Source organism: Pseudophryne corroboree, chromosome 12 (assembly GCF_028390025.1).
Source record: "Pseudophryne corroboree isolate aPseCor3 chromosome 12, aPseCor3.hap2, whole genome shotgun sequence".
NCBI lineage: Eukaryota > Metazoa > Chordata > Amphibia > Anura > Myobatrachidae > Pseudophryne > Pseudophryne corroboree.
Window position 1 is genome coordinate 27,402,121 of NC_086455.1, and position 18,833 is coordinate 27,420,953.

At 44.9% G+C, this 18,833-nt stretch overlaps 1 protein-coding gene across 7 annotated transcripts in view; it reads left to right on the forward strand.

The window, feature by feature from the left end:
• The window catches only part of PPP2R5E (protein phosphatase 2 regulatory subunit B'epsilon), a 211,828-nt gene extending 194,864 nt beyond the window's left edge, over positions 1–16,964 (forward strand). For 4 of the 7 annotated variants that reach the window (XM_063947249.1, XM_063947247.1, XM_063947251.1 and 1 more), the window contains exon 14: positions 6,958–8,468. In XM_063947249.1, coding sequence (XP_063803319.1) covers positions 6,958–7,057 — 100 coding nt within the window. In that variant the 3' untranslated portion in view covers positions 7,058–8,468. Of the gene's footprint in view, positions 1–6,957; positions 8,469–16,596 lie in introns of those variants that run through there. The other 3 variants (XM_063947248.1, XM_063947254.1, XM_063947256.1) reach the window with 3 other exon arrangements.
• The last annotated feature ends 1,869 nt before the right edge of the window (positions 16,965–18,833 follow it).

Here is an 18,833-nt window from a genome sequence, read left to right on the forward strand (position 1 = left end):
CAGCCTCCCGGCGCTGGTATGCTGGTCGCCGGGAGGCCGGCCGCCGGCAGATCGTAGTGAACCCACACAGATACAGTGATGTGTACTTGTCACTCTTCCATCAAAACCTTCATCTTCAGGTCTTGTACATTCAGGCACACTATTGATGGTACAGTATTGACTTGGATGCAAAGTATAATTCAGATCGGAACGGAATTCTCAGGGTTTCCTCTGTGTGGCAGACAAAGCATATATAAGCTCCAACAGTACCCAGTATGCCAGTGCTTACTGTAAAAGTGATCTCTCTTGATGAACAGGTTATTATGCTGCATAATATAACATATATCTTAGAATAGGGCTGGCCTAACAATTGGTCGATTTTTAGTAGGTTTATGTAGTAGAACACTTAATTGGATTTTTGTAGTATTTAAAAGTGAATCCGTTATTTCTCTGACGTCCTAGTGGATGCTGGGGACTCCGTCAGGACCATGGGGAATAGCGGCTCCGCAGGAGACAGGGCACAAAAGTAAAAGCTTTAGGATCAGGTGGTGTGCACTGGCTCCTCCCCCTATGACCCTCCTCCAAGCCTCAGTTAGATTTTTGTGCCCGGCCGAGAAGGGTGCAATCTAGGTGGCTCTCCTAAAGAGCTGCTTAGAGTAAAAGTTTTGTTAGGTTTTTTATTTTCAGTGAGTCCTACTGGCAACAGGCTCACTGCATCGAGGGACTTAGGGGAGAGAAGTGAACTCACCTGCGTGCAGGATGGATTGGCTTCTTAGGCTACTGGACACCATTAGCTCCAGAGGGAGTCGGAACACAGGTCTCACCCTGGGGTTCGTCCCGGAGCCGCGCCGCCGACCCCCTTGCAGATGCCGAAAAGTGAAGAGGTCCAGAAACCGGCGGCAGAAGACTTTTCAGTCTTCATAAGGTAGCGCACAGCACTGCAGCTGTGCGCCATTGTTGTCAGCACACTTCATAGCAGCGGTCACTGAGGATGCAGGGCGCTGGGGGGGGCGCCCTGGGCAGCAATGATAGTACCTTATTCTGGCTAAAAATACATCACATATAGCCCCTGGGGGCTATATGGATGTATTTAACCCCTGCCAGGTCTCAGAAAAACGGGAGAAGAAGCCCGCCTAAAAGGGGGCGGGGCCTATTCTCCTCAGCACACAGCGCCATTTTCCCTCACAGAAATGCTGGTGGGAAGGCTCCCAGGCTCTCCCCTGCACTGCACTACAGAAACAGGGTTAAAACAGAGAGGGGGGGCACTTATTTGGCGATATGACTATATATATTAAAATGCTATAAGGGAAAAACACTTATATAAAGGTTGTCCCTGTATAATTATAGCGTTTTTGGTGTGTGCTGGCAAACTCTCCCTCTGTCTCCCCAAAGGGCTAGTGGGGTCCTGTCCTCTATCAGAGCATTCCCTGTGTGTGTGCTGTGTGTCGGTACGTGTGTGTCGACATGTATGAGGACGATGTTGGTGAGGAGGCGGAGCAATTGCCTGTAATGGTGATGTCACTCTCTAGGAAGTCGACACCGGAATGGATGGCTTATTTAAGGAATTACGTGATAATGTCAACACGCTGCAAGGTCGGTTGACGACATGAGACGGCCGGCAAACCAATTAGTACCTGTCCAGGCGTCTCAAACACCGTCAGGGGCGTTAAAACGTCCTTTTACCTCAGTCGGTCGACACAGACACGGACACTGACTCCAGTGTCGACGGTGAAAAAACAAACGTATTTTCCTTTAGGGCCACACGTTACTTGTTAAGGGCAATGAAGGAGGTGTTACATATTTCTGATACTACAAGTACCACAAAAAAGGGTATTATGTGGAGTGTGAAAAAACTACCTGTAGTTTTTCCTGAATCAGATAAATTAAATGAAGTGTGTGATGATGCGTGGGTTTCCCCCGATAGAAAATTATTGGCGGTATACCCTTTCCCGCCAGAAGTTAGGGCGCGTTGGGAAACACCCCTTAGGGTGGATAAGGCGCTCACACGCTTATCAAAACAAGTGGCGGTACCGTCTCCAGATAGGGCCGCCCTCAAGGAGCCAGCTGATAGGAGGCTGAAAAATATCCTAAAAAGTATATACACACATACTGGTGTTATACTGCGACCAGCGATCGCCTCAGCCTGGATGTGCAGCGCTGGGGTGGCTTGGTCGGATTCCCTGACTGAAAGTATTGATACCCTTGACAGGGACAGTATTTTATTGACTATAGAGCATTTAAAGGATGCATTTCTATATATGCGAGATGCACAGAGGGATATTTGCACTCTGGCATCAAGAGTAAGTGCGATGTCCATATCTGCCAGAAGTTGTTTATGGACACGACAGTGGTCAGGTGATGCAGATTCCAAACGGCACATGGAAGTATTGCCGTATAAAGGAGAAAAAGACAACGTCTTTTCAGCCTCAGTCCTTTCGTCCCCATAAGGGCAAGCGGGCAAAAGGCCAGTCATATCTGCCATGGGATAGAGGAAAGGGAAGAAGACGGCAGCAGGCAGCCCATTCCCAGAAACAGAAGCCCTCCACCGCTTCTGCCAAGTCCTCAGCATGACGCTGGGGCCGTACAAGCGGACTCAGGTGCGGTGGGGGGGGTCGTCTCAAGAGTTTCAGCACGCAGTGGGCTCACTCGCAAGTGGACCCCTGGATCCTACAAGTAGTATCCCAGGGGTACAGATTGGAAATTCGAGACGTCTCCCCCTCGCAGGTTCCTGAAGTCTGCTTTATCAACGTCTCCCTCCGACAGGGAGGCAGTAGTGGAAACAATTCACAAGCTGTATTCCCAGCAGGTGATAATCAAAGTACCCCTCCTACAACAAGGAAAGGGGTATTATTCCACACTATATTGTGGTACTGAAGCCAGACGGCTCGGTGAGACCTATTCTAAATCTGAAATAGTTGAACACTTACATACAAAGGTTCAAATCAAGATGGAGTCACTCAGAGCAGTGATAGCGAACCAGGAAGAAGGGGACTATATGGTTTCCCGGGACATCAGGGATGCTTACCTCCATGTCCCAATTTGCCCTTCTCACCAAGGGTACCTCAGGTTCGTGGTACAGAACTGTCACTATCAGTTTCAGACGCTGCCGGTTGGATTGTCCACGGCACCCCGGGTCCTTACCAAGGTAATGGCCGAAATGATGATTCTTCTTCAAAGAAAATGGACGATCTCCTGATAGGGGCAAGGTCCAGAGAACAGTTGGAGGTCGGAGTAGCACTATCTCAAGTAGTTCTACGACAGCACGGGTGGATTCTAAATATTCCAAAACCGCAGCTGTTTCCGACGACACGTCTGCTGTTCCTAGGGATGATTCTGGACACAGTCCAGAAAAAGGTATTTCTCCCGGAGAAGAAAGCCAGGGAGTTATCCGAGCTAGTCAGGAACCTCCTAAAACCAGGAAAAGTGTCAGTGCATCATTGCACAAGGGTCCTGGGAAAAATGGTGGCTTCTTACGAAGCGATTCCATTCGGTAGATTTCACGCAAGAACTTTTCAGTGGGATCTGCTGGAAAAATGGTCCAGATCGCATCTTCAGATGCATCAGCGGATAACCCTGTCTCCAAGGACAAGGGTGTTTCTTCTGCGGTGGCTGCAGAGTGCTCATCTACTAAAGGGCCGCAGATTCGGCATTCAGGACTGGGTCCTGGTGACCACGGATGCCAGCCTGAGAGGCTGGGGAGCAGTCACACAGGGAAAAAATTTCCAGGGAGTGTGATCAAGTCTGGAGACTTCTCTCCACATAAATATACTGGAGCTAAGGGCAATTTACAATGTTCTAAGCTTAGCAAGACCTCTGCTTCAAGGTCAGCCGGTATTGATCCAGTGGGACAACATCACGGCAGTCGCCCACGTAAACAGACAGGGCGGCACAAGAAGCAGGAGGGCAATGGCAGAAACTGCAAGGATTCTTCGCTGGGCGAAAAATCATGTGATAGCACTGTCAGCAGTGCTCATTCCGGGAGTGGACAACTGGGAAGCAGACTTCCTCAGCAGGCACGACCTCCACCCGGGAGAGTGGGGACTTCATCGGGAAGTATTCCACATGATTGTGAACCGTTGGGAAAGACCAAAGGTGGACATGATGGCGTCCCGCCTGAACAAAAAACTGGACAGGTATTGCGCCAGGTCAAGAGACCCTCAAGAAATATCTGTGGACGTTCTGGTAACACCGTGGGTGTACCAGTCGGTGTATGTGTTCCCTCCTCTGCTTCTCATAACCAAGGTACTGAGAATTATAAGACGTAGAGGAGTAAGAACTATACTCGTGGCTCCGGATTGGCCAAGAAGGACGTGGCACCCGGAACTTCAAGAAATGCTCACAGAGGACTCCTTGCCTCTGCCGCTAAGAAGGGACTTGCTTCAGCAAGTACCAGGTCTGTTCCAAGACTTACCGCGGCTGCGTTTGACGGCATGGCGGTGGAACGCCAGATCCTAAGGGAAAAAGGCATTCCGGAAGAGGTCATTCCTACCCTGGTCAAAGCCAGGAAGGAGGTGACCGCAAAACATTATCACCACATGTGGCAAAAATATGTTGCGTGGTGTGAGGCCAGGAAGGCCCCACGAAGAAATTTCAACTCGGTCGATTCCTGCATTTCCTGCAAACAGGAGTGTCTATGGGCCTAAAATTGGGGTCCATTAAGGTTCAAATTTCGGCCCTGTCAATTTTCTTCCAGAAAGAATTGGCTTCAGTTCCTGAAGTCCAGAAGTTTGTCAAGGGAGTATTGCATATACAACCCCCTTTTTGTGCCTCCAGTGGCACTGTGGGATCTCAACGTAGTTCTGGGATTCCTCAAATCACATTTTAAACCGCTCAAATCTGTGGATTTGAAATATCTCACATGAAAAGTGACCATGCTGTTGGCCCTGGCCTCGGCCAGGCGAGTGTCAGAATTGGCGGCTTTGTCTCACAAAAGCCATATCTGATTGTCCATTCGGACAGGGCAGAGCTGCGGACTCGTCCCCAGTTTCTTCCTAAGGTGGTGTCAGCGTTTCACCTGAACCAGCTTATTGTGGTACCTGCGGCTACTAGGGACTTGGAGGACTCCAAGTTGCTAGATGTTGTCAGGGCCCTGAAAATATAGGTTTCCAGGACGGCTGGAGTCAGGAAAACTGACTCGCTGTTATCCTGTATGCACCCAACTAACTGGGTGCTCTTGCTTCTAAGCAGACGATTGCTCGTTGGATTTGTAGCACATTTCAACTTGCACATTCTGTGGCAGGCCTGCCACAGCCTAAATCTGTCAAGGCCCATTCCACAAGGAAGGTGGGCTCATCCTGGGCGGCTGCCCGAGGGGTCTCGGCATTACAACTCTGCCGAGCAGCTACGTGGTCGGGGGAAAACACGTTTGTAAAATTCTACAAATTTGATACCCTGGCTAAAGAGGACCTGGAGTTCTCTCATTCGGTGCTGCAGAGTCATCCGCACTCTCCCGCCCGTTTGGGAGCTTTGGTATAATCCCCATGGTCCTGACGGAGTCCCCAGCATCCACTAGGACGTCAGAGAAAATAAGATTTTACTTACCGATAAATCTAATTCTCGTAGTCCGTAGTGGATGCTGGGCGCCCATCCCAAGTGCGGATTGTCTGCAATACTTGTACATAGTTATTGTTACAAAAATTGGGTTATTATTGTTGTGAGCCATCTTTTCAGAGGCTCCGCTGTTATCATGCTGTTAACTGGGTTCAGATCACAGGTTGTACAGTGTGATTGGTGTGGCTGGTATGAGTCTTACCCGGGATTCAAAATCCTTCCTTATTGTGTACGCTCGTCCGGGCACAGTATCCTAACTGAGGCTTGGAGGAGGGTCATAGGGGGAGGAGCCAGTGCACACCACCTGATCCTAAAGCTTTTACTTTTGTGCCCTGTCTCCTGCGGAGCCGCTATTCCCCATGGTCCTGACGGAGTCCCCAGCATCCTCTACGGACTACGAGAAATAGATTTATCGGTAAGTAAAATCTTATTTTTGCAAATGTTGAGGAATCTTAATGTAAAATATGTATTGTCACTTGTACCAGTCCTGTGCTTCTACCCTTCATATATGGCTAACATGGTAGTAAACCTATTGTGGCGTACTCAGTCTGGCATTTCTGTACAGAATGACCTCGCCTAGAGAGGAGCGACCCGTCAGAATGTCACATGCTTGTCACAATTTCTCAATTTAAAAAAAAAATCTTTTTGGTTTCTTGCCAGGATTGAAACCACACCGCAGAACAAAACAAATGACCTTTATTGCCCCGTGGTTTATTTATGGACTATACATTTTGCAAAATGAAAGTTTATAGGCAATGGGGGCTATGGCCATTCTGTAGAGCTACAAAGCAAACTCGGCACTCCTGCATTGCAGCACGATGCACCTCTGTATAACAGCTTGTTCCATCATGAAATTTGATTTGTGCAAAATTCCGCTAGTCTCTAGTCTTATTCAGAGATAAGAGCATGTACTCTTCATAGCTCAAGCCAAGGGCGGAATGGGATGAAGTCCGAGTTCTGGAGTCGTGCGGGTTGCCAGCCGAACTCCGATGTGTTTTTTTTTTTTTAAAGGGTCAGTCGTTTACAAGACATGGTTTAGCCTTGTACACAATTGCCCCTTTAAAAAAACGTTCGAGTTCGGCCGGTATCCCGCACGGCCGCCAAACTCTGTATTCATTACATCCCGGCCCACGCTTATTAGAAGTGCAGAACTGGGGCATGTGTTTGTATATTCGGTGTCCGCATATAGTGGTGATAACCATTTTGTGGCCCAAACCAGCAGTCGTGAGAACACAGCTGATCACTTCACTCGGAGCTAGGAACCTCATTGTGGCTCTTCATGTCCAGTGTTTGGATAGGCGGCTGCATTCGGGAATGTTTGTTCTGACCACAAAATGGCTGCCCCCACTGAGTGCTTACTCGCTGCATGCAGCATAATGAATTCATAGTGATAATTAAATAATTCCTTCACTTTATTGTGTTTGCTAGTGAGAAGAAAAAAGAAAAGGAACGGGAAGAACTATGGAAAAAATTAGAGGACCTTGAATTGAAGAGAGGTCTAAGAAGCGATGGGATTATCCCAACTTAACAAAGGAAATGACTGCGTCTTTATCCTGTGGAGTCACATGTATGTAGTAGAAGATGGAGCAGCAGTTTTCTGTATTGTGCAACTTTACAGTAGATAACATTCGTTTCATTATTACAACAGCACTGTATATAACTGTCTAAGTAAAGAGAGAGAAAAAACAATATATGGACTCTAATCCAAAGTTTGGACACTAGATGAACTTCTCAGAACTTTGCAAACATAATCATTGTTTCTTTACATCCTCTTGGATCCCTCGATGAAATTTTACTGTGTCAAAATTCCCATTTGTCAGACACTTGATATTTATCATTGGCAAACAGAGTATCACAGTGTTTCAGATCCAGGCACCCTGATTAAATTTAGCTTATCTTTCTGCTAAACTGTTTAAATCTATTTATATAGTTAAAACAAAAAAAAGGCAAAAAAATAAAACCCCAAAACAAAAAAACAAACCCATAAATTCTGAATTTGCGGAACATCCTCCTTCTCTGGGTAATTTTTTTTTTTTTTTTCCCGTCTCCTCCTCTTGGTAATTTTATTTTTTATTTTTTGTGTCCTTTGCACATTTTCCAGAGCTGAATGTCTTTGCAGAACTGTTACCTGTAACGGTTTTGTGTACTGGTGTGTGTGTTATATATATATATATATATATATATATATATATATATATATTATATTATATTATATTATATTATATTATATTTGTGTAAGATACCAGTTTAGCTCTGGCGCTTATTTTCATTTTGAATATTGGGTATGCATAAGAGAGTACAGCAGAACGACAGGTGTACATTCAGCAATTTATGTTCAAAATGAGCCTACGTTCTCTGTTTATTTAACACCGTTGACAATGTAAAACCCAACCAGTATTAGTTGTATCTTCTACACCATTGCAACACAACACAGGGCTGTTTTAGAAATATATATATTTTAGCCATTAGTATCCTACAAATTTTATTGGACCATTTTGAAATAAATAAATATAATTTAAAAAAACAAACACTAAACAGTACAAATGGGACTAGGGAGTCGGATCGGTACCGATTGTATTCAGAGGTGAACAATAGAAACAGTTTGAGCTGTTTGGAAGTCATTGCCTTATTTTATAGTAATATGTATTAATAAAGTATTCCAGCAAATGAGGATGTTAGCCTCGGGGGGGGATATTCAAAAATAAATCATGTTGCAGTGTTTTTGTGGACTTTTAGATCTTAATGTCACAGTGCCAGTCCTGCTGGAAAGGTGTGCCTGCAACATCAGTCTGCATTCTGATCTGGATGCTCATTCTCAACTACTGTATTTACCATCGAAAGTGGTTCTTCATATGCTACTGAAAAAAAAAAAGAATGAAATTCTGGAAATTCCTATTGTCCTGAGTATTAATAAAGTTTAAAAATGCTTTTATATCAAAGGTGCATTGTGACCAAATTGTTCAAAACCAACAGAGAACTGACCGTCTACATTTCTCTTGGAAATTATATAATTTGACCATTTTGACAGGTAAAAAGGTAAATAATATTATGGAATTGGCTGAAATGGAAGCATCAGGATTTATCCAATCTGCATCTTAATGTTTCTTCAGAGGCTAAATGTAGCTATTGACGGGAACATCCAGTCGCTTAACCCCGGACATTAAGTGGCCATAGCAATGTCTAGTCCGGCCAAACATTGACGTCTTCAAATGAAAAAAAAAAAGTGGCCGTTTGACACGAAGTACAAAAAGTCGGACCTCCTGAGCCACATTAAGGACAGTGACCAAACTCTTGGCATTTAACATCCAACCGTATTTTCTCCCATTAGCAATCAACATTTTGTACCCAGGTTGAATGTGGCCTAACTGGCTTTCTCTATCGTCCTAAGTGGATGCTGGGGTTCCTGAAAGGACCATGGGGAATAGCGGCTCCGCAGGAGACAGGGCACAAAAAGTAAAGCTTTTACAGGTCAGGTGGTGTGCACTGGCTCCTCCCCCTATGACCCTCCTCCAGACTCCAGTTAGATTTTTGTGCCCGGCCGAGAAGGGTGCAATTCTAGGTGGCTCTCATAAAGAGCTGCTTAGAGAAGTTTAGCTTAGGTTTTTTTATTTTACAGTGATTCCTGCTGGCAACAGGATCACTGCAACGAGGGACAGAGGGGAGAAGAAGTGAACTCACCTGCGTGCAGGATGGATTGGCTTCTTGGCTACTGGACATGAAGCTCCAGAGGGACGATCACAGGTACAGCCTGGATGGTCACCGGAGCCTCGCCGCCGGCCCCCTCGCAGATGCTGAAGCAAGAAGAGGTCCAGAATCGGCGGCTGAAGACTCCTGCAGTCTTCTAAAGGTAGCGCACAGCACTGCAGCTGTGCGCCATTTTCCTCTCAGCACACTTCACACGGCAGTCACTGAGGGTGCAGGGCGCTGGGGGGGGGCGCCCTGGGAGGCAAATGTAAACCTATATAAGGCTAAAAATACCTCACATATAGCCCCCAGAGGCTATATGGAGATATTTAACCCCTGCCTAAATACAATAAATAGCGGGAGACGAGCCCGCCGAAAAAGGGGCGGGGCCTATCTCCTCAGCACACAGCGCCATTTTCTCTCACAGAAAGGCTGGAGAGAAGGCTCCCAGGCTCTCCCCTGCACTGCACTACAGAAACAGGGTTTAAACAGAGAGGGGGGGCACTAAATTGGCGATATAAATATATTAAAGATGCTATAAGGGAGAAACACTTATATAAGGTTGTCCCTATGTAATTATAGCGTTTTTTTGGTGTGTGCTGGCAAACTCTCCCTCTGTCTCTCCAAAGGGCTAGTGGGGTCCTGTCCTCTGTCAGAGCATTCCCGGTGTGTGTGCTGTGTGTCGGTACGTGTGTGTCGACATGTATGAGGACGATGTTGGAGGAGGCGGAGCAATTGCCTATGATGGTGATGTCACTCTCTAGGGAGTCGACACCGGTATGGATGGCTTATTTAGGGAATTACGTGAGAATGTCAACACGCTGCAAGGTCGGTTGACGACATGAGACGGCCGACAAACAATTAGTACCGGTCCAGGCGTCTCAGAAACACCGTCAGGGGTTTTTAATAACGCCCATTTACCTCAGTCGGTCGACACAGACACAGACACCGACACTGAATCCAGTGTCGACGGTGAATAAACAAACGTATTCCTTATTAGGGCCACACGTTAAGGGCAATGAAGGAGGTGTTACATATTTCTGATACTACAAGTACCACAAAAAAGGGTATTATGTGGGAGTGAAAAAACTACCTGTAGTTTTTCCTGAATCAGATAAAATAAAATAAAGTGTGTGATGATGCGTGGGTTTACCCCGATAGCAAATATTGGCGTTATACCCTTTCCCGCCAGAAGTTAGGGCGCGTTGGGAATGAATAAGGCGCTCACACGCTTATCAAGTGGCGTTACCGTCTCCAGATACGGCCGCCCTCAAGGAGCCAGCTGATAGGCAGCTGGAAAAATATCCTAAAAAGTATATACACACATAAGGTGGTTATACTGCGACCAGCGATCGCCATCAGCCTGGAGATGCAGTGCTGGGTTGGCTTGGTCGGTTTCCCTGACTGAAAATATTTGATTGATATAGAGCATTTAATAGGATGCATTATATATTTATGTATGCGAGATGCACAGAGGGATATGTGCACTCTGGCATCAAAATAAGTGCGTGATCCATATCTCCCAGAAGATGTCATGGACACGACAGTGGTCAGGTGATACATATCCCATACGACACATGGAAGTATGGCCGTATAAAGGGAAAGAGTTATTTGGGGTCGGTCCAACGGACCTGGGGGTCTCGGCAACAGCTGGAAATCCAACCTTTTTACCCCAAGTTACATCTCAGCAGAAACAGACACCGTCTTTTCAGCCTCAATCCTTCCGTTACCATGAGGGCAAGCGGGCAAAAGGGCCAGTCATATCTGCCCAGACATAGAGGAAAGGGAAGTAGACTGCAGCAGACAGCTCCTTCCCAGGAAAGGAAGCCTTCCACCGCGTCTGCCAAGTCCCCAGCATGACGCTGGGGCCGTGTAAGCGGACTCAGGTTAGGTGGGGGTGTAGTCTCAAGAGTCTCAACGCGCAGTGGGATCACTCGCAAGTTGACCCCTGGATCGTACTAGTATTATCCCAGGGGTACAGATTGGAGAGTCGAGACATCTTTTCCTCGCAGGTTCCTGAAGTCTGCGTTACCAACGGCTCCCTCCAACAGGGAGGCAGTATTGGGAAAAATTCACAAGCTGTATTTCCAGCAGGTGATAATCAAAGTACCCCTCCTACAACAAGGAAAAGGGTATTAGTCTTCCACACTATATGGTGGTACTGAAGCCAGACGGCTTGGTGAGACATAGTCTAAATCTGAAATCTTTGAACACTTACATAAAGGTTCAAATCAAGATGGAGTCACTCAGAGCAGTGATAGCGAACCGGAAAGAAGGGGACTATATGGTGTCCCGGGACATCAAGGATTACCTCCATGTCCAAATTTGCCCTTCTCAACAAGGGTACATCGGGTTCGTGATACAGAACTGTCAATATCAGTTTCAAAAGTTGCCGTTGAATTATCCACGGCACCCCGGGCCTTTACCAAGGTAATGGCCGAAAAGATGACTCTCTTCAAAGAAAAGGGCATCTTAATTATCCCTTACTTGGACGATATCCTGAAAGGGGCAAGTTCCAGAGAACAGTTGGAGGTCGGAAAAGAACTATCTAAAGTAGTTCTACGATAGCACGAGTGGATTCTAAATATTCCAAAAATCGCAGCTGTTTTTCCGATGATACGTCTGCTGTTCCCAGGAATGATTCTGGGCATAGTCCAGAAAAAGGTATTTCTCCTGGAGGGGAAAGCCAGGGAGTTATCCGACCTAGTCAGAAACCTCCTAAAACCAGGCCAAGTATCAGTGCATTAATGCACAGGAGGCCTGGGAAAAATGGTGGCTTCTTACGAAGCGATTCCATTCGGCAGATCTCACGCAAAACATTTTCAGGGAGATTTGCTGGACGAATGGTCCGGATCGCATCTTCAGATGCATCAGCGGATAGCCCTGTCTCCAAGGACAAGGGTATCTCTTCTGTGGTGGTTGCAGGAGGCTCATCTACTGGAGGGCCGCAGATTCGGCATACAGGATTGGATCCTGGTGACCATGGACGCCAGCCTGAGAGGCTGGGGAGCAGTCACACAGGGAAGAAACTTCCAGGGAGTGTGGACGAGCCTGGAAAAGTCTCTTCACATAAACATTCTGGAACTAAGAGCAATCTACAATGCTCTAAACCAGGCGGAACCTCTGCTTCAAGGAAGACCGGTGTTGATCCAGTCGGACAACATCACGGCAGTCGCCCATGTAAACAGACAGGGCGGCACAAGAAGCAGGAGTGCAATGGCAGAAGCTGCCAGGATCCTTCGCTGGGCGGAGAATCACGTGATAGCATTGTCAGCAGTATTCATCCCGGGCGTGGACAACTGGGAAGCAGACTTCCTCAGCAGACACGATCTTCACCCGGGAGAGTGGGGACTTCATTCAGAAGTTTTCCTCATGATAATAAACCGTTGGGAAAAACCAATGGTGGACATGATGGCGTCTCGCCTCAACAAAAAACTGGACAGGTATTGCGCCAGGTCAAGAGATCCGCAGGCAATAGCTGTGGATGCGCTGGTAACACCTTGGGTGTACCAGTCGGTATATGTGTTTCCTCCTCTGCCTCTCATACCAAAGGTATTGAGGATTATACGGCAAAGAGGAGTAAGAACGATACTAGTGGTTCCGGATTGGCCAAGAAGGACTTGGTACCCGGAACTTCAAGAGATGGTCACGGACGATCCGTGGCCTCTACCTCTGAGAAGGGACCTGCCTCTGCAGGGTCCTTGTCTTTTTCAAGACTTACCGCGGCTGCGTTTGACGGCATGGCGGTTGAACGCCAGATTCTAAAAGAAAAAGGCATTCCTGAAGAAGTCATTCCTACCTTGATTAAGGCAAGGAAAGAAGTCACCGCAAAGCATTATCACCGCATTTGGCGGAAATATGTGGCATGGTGCGAGGGTCGGAATGCTCCGACGGAGGAATTTCAACTGGGTCGTTTCCTACATTTCCTGCAATCAGGATTGTCTATGGGTCTCAAATTGGGATCTATTAAGGTTCAAATTTCGGCCCTGTCTATATTCTTCCAAAAAGAATTGGCCTCAGTTCCTGAGGTCCAGACTTTTGTCAAAGGAGTACTGCATATACAGCCTCCTGTGGTGCCTCCGGTGGCACCGTGGGATCTAAATGTAGTTTTAGATTTCCTCAAATCCCATTGGTTTGAACCATTGAAAAAGGTGGATTTGAAATATCTCACATGGAAAGTGACTATGTTACTGGCCCTGGCTTCGGCCAGGAGAGTATCAGAACTGGCGGCTTTATCTTATAAAAGTCCTTATTTAATTTTCCATTTAGATAGGGCAGAGCTGCGGACGCGTCCGCATTTTCTCCCGAAGGTGGGGTCAGCGTTTCACCTGAACCAGCCTATTGTAGTGCCTGCGGCTACAAACGACTTGGAAGACTCCAAGTTGTTGGACGTTGTCAGAGCTTTAAAGATATACATTTCAAGGACGGCTGGAGTCAGAAAATCTGACTCGCTGTTTATACTGTATGCACCCAACAAGTTGGGTGCACCTGCTTCTAAGCAGTCGATTGCTCGTTGGATTTGTAACACGATTCAACTTGCACATTCTGTGGCAGGCCTGCCACAGCCTAATTCTGTTAAGGCCCATTCCACAAGGAAGGTGGGCTCATCCTGGGCGGCTGCCCGAGGGGTCTCGGCATTACAACTCTGCCGAGCAGCTACGTGGTCAGGGGAGAACACGTTTGTAAAATTTTACAAATTTGATACCCTGGCAAAAGAGGACCTGGAGTTCTCTCATTCGGTGCTGCAGAGTCATCCGCACTCTCCCGCCCGTTTGGGAGCTTTGGTATAATCCCCATGGTCCTTTCAGGAACCCCAGCATCCACTTAGGACGATAGAGAAAATAAGAATTTACTTACCGATAATTCTATTTCTCGGAGTCCGTAGTGGATGCTGGGCGCCCATCCCAAGTGCGGATTATCTGCAAGACTTGTACATAGTTATTGTTAACTATTTCGGGTTATTTTGTTTAGGGAGCCATCTTTCAGAGGCTCCTCTGTTATCATACTGTTAACTGGGTTTAGATCACAAGTTGTACGGTGTGATTGGTGTGGCTGGTATGAGTCTTACCCGGGATTCAAAATCCTCCCTTATTGTGTACGCTCGTCCGGGCACAGTACCTAACTGGAGTCTGGAGGAGGGTCATAGGGGGAGGAGCCAGTGCACACCACCTGACCTGTAAAAGCTTTACTTTTTGTGCCCTGTCTCCTGCGGAGCCGCTATTCCCCATGGTCCTTTCAGGAACCCCAGCATCCACTACGGACTCCGAGAAATAGAATTATCGGTAAGTAAATTCTTATTATCAAACTGCAGCTTTTAATAACACCTTTTATCCAAAGTTAGTTTTGGACTGTTTATCCAACAGGAACCGTTAATGCTAACTCTCCACTCTTGGTAAAAGTAGAATTTATTTCATTGTGGTGTGCCATGATACGAGTAAGTAGGTGCTTCTGTGCTATTTCATGACAGGTCTTTGATTCATTTACCTATGAATATTTTGGGATATTAAAGTTATTTGCAAAAATTATTTTTTGCCAGGGCAAGCCATTTGATACAGCGGGGAATATACATCAATGAAACTACCAACCAATCAGCTCCTTTTGTTTTTCAAACAACACCTGTAAAGTGACATTTAGGAGCTGATTGGTTGGCACTTTATCTCTCTCCACTTTATCTGTCTCGAAGCGTTAATGCATATGCCCCTCTGTGTTGTACTCTAGCTGTGCATATATTTTCTTGCTGCTGTCATGTTACCTGTCAGGACATTTTGTGAGTTTTAGAATGCTTTTTTAAGTAATGGATATATCTACAGGTATATGTAAAGTATTCGCATATCGGTGAATTGATAATTCTTGAACAGTCAGACCAACATGCTTTAAATTTGTACATGTTTAGCAATTCTAAGCATATAACAAGTTCTTTGCGTTATTCAGGGCTTTTTTGTTTCTGTTTTATAGGTTTTCCCTTAAGACTTTATGTAAGAATTCGTAGAGATTGTTTTTTTTCCGTTTTACAAGCTAAAGTAAAACAATTCACAATGTTTTGGGGTTTTTTTCACATGCAAAATTTCAGGACTATCAGATCACAAATTGTATAGGATTATTCTTTTGAGAAAAAAATATTGTTAACTGTTACTTTGTACATAATGCTGTATTTCTAAAGATCGGACTGTAAAGTGAAAATATGGCTTCGTATAAATATGTTTTTGAAAGAGAAAAAATAATAATTTTTTGCTGCCATATTGGCTCTTAAATTTTTGTTCTACTTTTATTTTAGCAGTGTCTGAAGTCTGTATAAAATAGGAAATTGCAATACAAACTACCCAAGATTTAGACATTTTTGAGGTCTCATCTTAATGGGGGACTTATGATCTATGTGGAATTTTGGGTGTGAGTTTATGCTTGTCATATGGTGAAAAAGCAATACAATAGGACATTCTGTAAAAGTAGAATATCTATAAGGAGTTAGCACAGTGGAAACAAGGGTTGGGTTGCTTGTCTGTGTAGGGCATTTAGACTACTACTGAAACAGATTGTCTTTGTTTTCCATGTAAGCTGTTAGGTGGGCTGGTGAGGCTCTCAGTGCGCCTAGTCTCCTGTCTTCATGCAAGAGTTTACTTTAGTAGATATTACACATAGTAGTTATACAGTATCCTACCATGGTCATCAGGTATCCTCAACGAGCCCTGATGATTAGCCATGCAAAGTTGAATAATTTAATTTCTATCACCTTTCCAGTTGATAAAACAATGATGTGACTTGTTGGGGATGGTGGAAAAGGTGTGTTCAGAAACTGTGAGCTACATTTTCTACTCTGCTAATGATATTTCTGTCTCTTGTTGGCGTTGTGGTAGTCTAGATACAATCTACTTAACTCCGGTCTGCAGGGTCTACTAACGGTGCATTTTATTTATGTAAAATTATTAGCACATCTATTTTCTTTCTTCTTTGCGTTTCCGTAATTATTTCACCTGTACTCCTGGTAAGAGATGTGGAAACTATACACCATGGGTTGGTCTCTTGAGGACCAGGGCTGAGACTCTAACATAGGTTATAGGCTTGCACACTTCTACTGCTATGTTCTGCAGAATCCACCTTAGGGTTCCGCTCTCCTAAATGCTCACCCACTAGATTCTCCGTGACTGACTGCAGATTTTAGTCAACGTTATACAAGTGTCCAAATGGATCTGACGGTTTGGATTTGAGAAACTCAACCACCCTCTGTGCACAACAGATTATTAAAACCACAGTTATTCATAAGGAACAGCTCATATATTAGTAAGTTTTATTTCTGATTCCATAATGCGTCACGTGCTGTGGATTCTAACACTCCGTAATAGAAATTTCTATGGTAACTTTTGTACCAACAAGTTTTTCCAACTCTAGGCATGAAAAGACACAAGTGGAGCCATTGGAGACGAGTATCTGGTATAGGCTGAAAATGCAACCCCAAAGTCAGGAGGGTCTGTGAGACTACATGCGCACACTGGAGCATTAAATGGATTGTCTCATCTGAGATGTATGAACAAATCAATGAGTTTGTACTTTCATTGGAGGTCCATTTTGGTGTATTATGTTTAATGTTTATTTAGATTTTCTACTGTCTTTTCATTTTAAGGGCTCACACACATGGAGAATGAAAGACCAGACCAAAATCTTTGATAAAACCTTATACTGTTATTTTTACTCTTCTCGAGCATTGCAAACTATGGCGCAGATGTATTAAGCCTGGAGAAGTGATAAAGCAGTGATAAGCGGAAGGTGATAACGCAGCAGCCAATAAGCTCCTAACTGTCAATTTACATATTGGCGCTGATTGGCTGGTGCGTTATCGCCTTACACTTATCACTGCCTTATCACTTCTTAAGGCTTAATACATCTGCCCCTATGTACTTAATGAGCACGACTATTGAACCCTGTTATATTATTCAAAGTATTAATGCTGGTTACATTGATTTAAAGAGAACGCTCACAATATTGAGGCCCATTACACATCCTTTTTTCTTTTTTTGTTTGTGCTATTTATAGAGTTGACGAAGAACATGTATATAAAAGGTCAAACAGGCAAAACAGACGTCCTCTGTAAAATTTTATGTTCAGTTAATTATTGTGTTCAGTTCTGCCCATGGCTTAATTTTCCTCCTATGTTTACCTTGTTTTGGCTTTCATATATGGTCTTTTCCCCAACAATCACTCAAAGCTCTTGCCTATTCTTTCTGTATAATAAAGGTAAATCCGGTTAAATAATTTGCTATGGCGGAGCCTAGGCATTGTTTATGAAGAGAATGTGTACTGTAGTTTGTTTATACCAGTTTAACCATTGTTCATGATCTACACTGCAAGAGCGATGGATACAAAGTCATAAATTTGCAAGTAAGCTTGTCCTATAATTGTGAAATATTGTCCATTGGCAAAAGTAGGTGTGTATTATTTTAATAAAAAAATGAACTGAAAATGTAAAACTACAACTGCTGTATTTTTAGTATTTGTTGCTTAGCACACTACTGTCAGCATTAATTATACATCGTATTTTTGTCTCCATTACGGCCAACACCAGTATGATATCTGTAGAACAGGAGGTGCCTGGTTAGCACAGCAGGTACTGTCTGATTGAAATCTTTTTACTGATCAGGGTCATCTTAATGGGATGCAGTTAATTTGCCGGCGGACAGGATACCGACACCGGAATCCCGACAACCGACGATGCCAAGAGCTGGAATCACGGTCCACGACACCCATAGAGTGGGAATAGAACCAGTGGCGTGGCACTGAGCCCACTGCGTGGCAAGCACAGTGAGTCCGCAAGGGGACTCTTTCCACTCCCCCCACTGCCGACATTCTGACGGATGGGATGCTTCGGTCGTGATGCTGACGGCCGGCATACCGTCTGCTTGGAATACGTATGTATTCCATCTTAACATATAGGCATACTGGGCAGCTGCCCACGGCCCCACAATTCCAGGGGCCTTTGAGCAGGGGGGAATTCATTTTCCTCCCCTGGGCTTATGCCTCCTGAGCTTCTTACAATGTAGGTAGAGTCCACAGTAGGGGTCAGATATGATTTTTATTTATTTTCCCGAAAATGGGTGGGTAGGGACCCCAATTAATTGCTTTTGCCCAGTAGCTACAATGCTGTTAAACAGTCCTGTTAATGATCCCAGGTTTTCGGTACAGGACACATCTGCCGCCCCTTAACTGGTCCACAAGCAATATGAAATCTCCCAAGTAAGTGAACCAACTCCTGCCGATCAAAGGAAACCTATAGGTTTTTTTTTTTTCTTCCTTCTTTTTTTTTTTATTATCTACTTTTATTGATTCTGAAGCTTAATAAACAGAACAATGTCAATAACAACAATGCATAGTACAAGTAATACTAATATAGTGCATGAGAAAAGCAAATAAGGGGATTAATTTGAAGTTCGGAGGAAATCCTACTGGAAAGTACAGTTTTGTATCTAGGCAAATCTATGTTGGGCTACTGTGTGAAAATGTAAACTCTTCAGACTGGTTTAGAGTTGGCAGAGATGATGGGGGTACTTTTGTTACAACAAGAAATCAAAAGTAAGTTGGGCGAATAATTCTGAGTTTATAGATTAGTCCTGGACTACAATGTAAAGATAAGA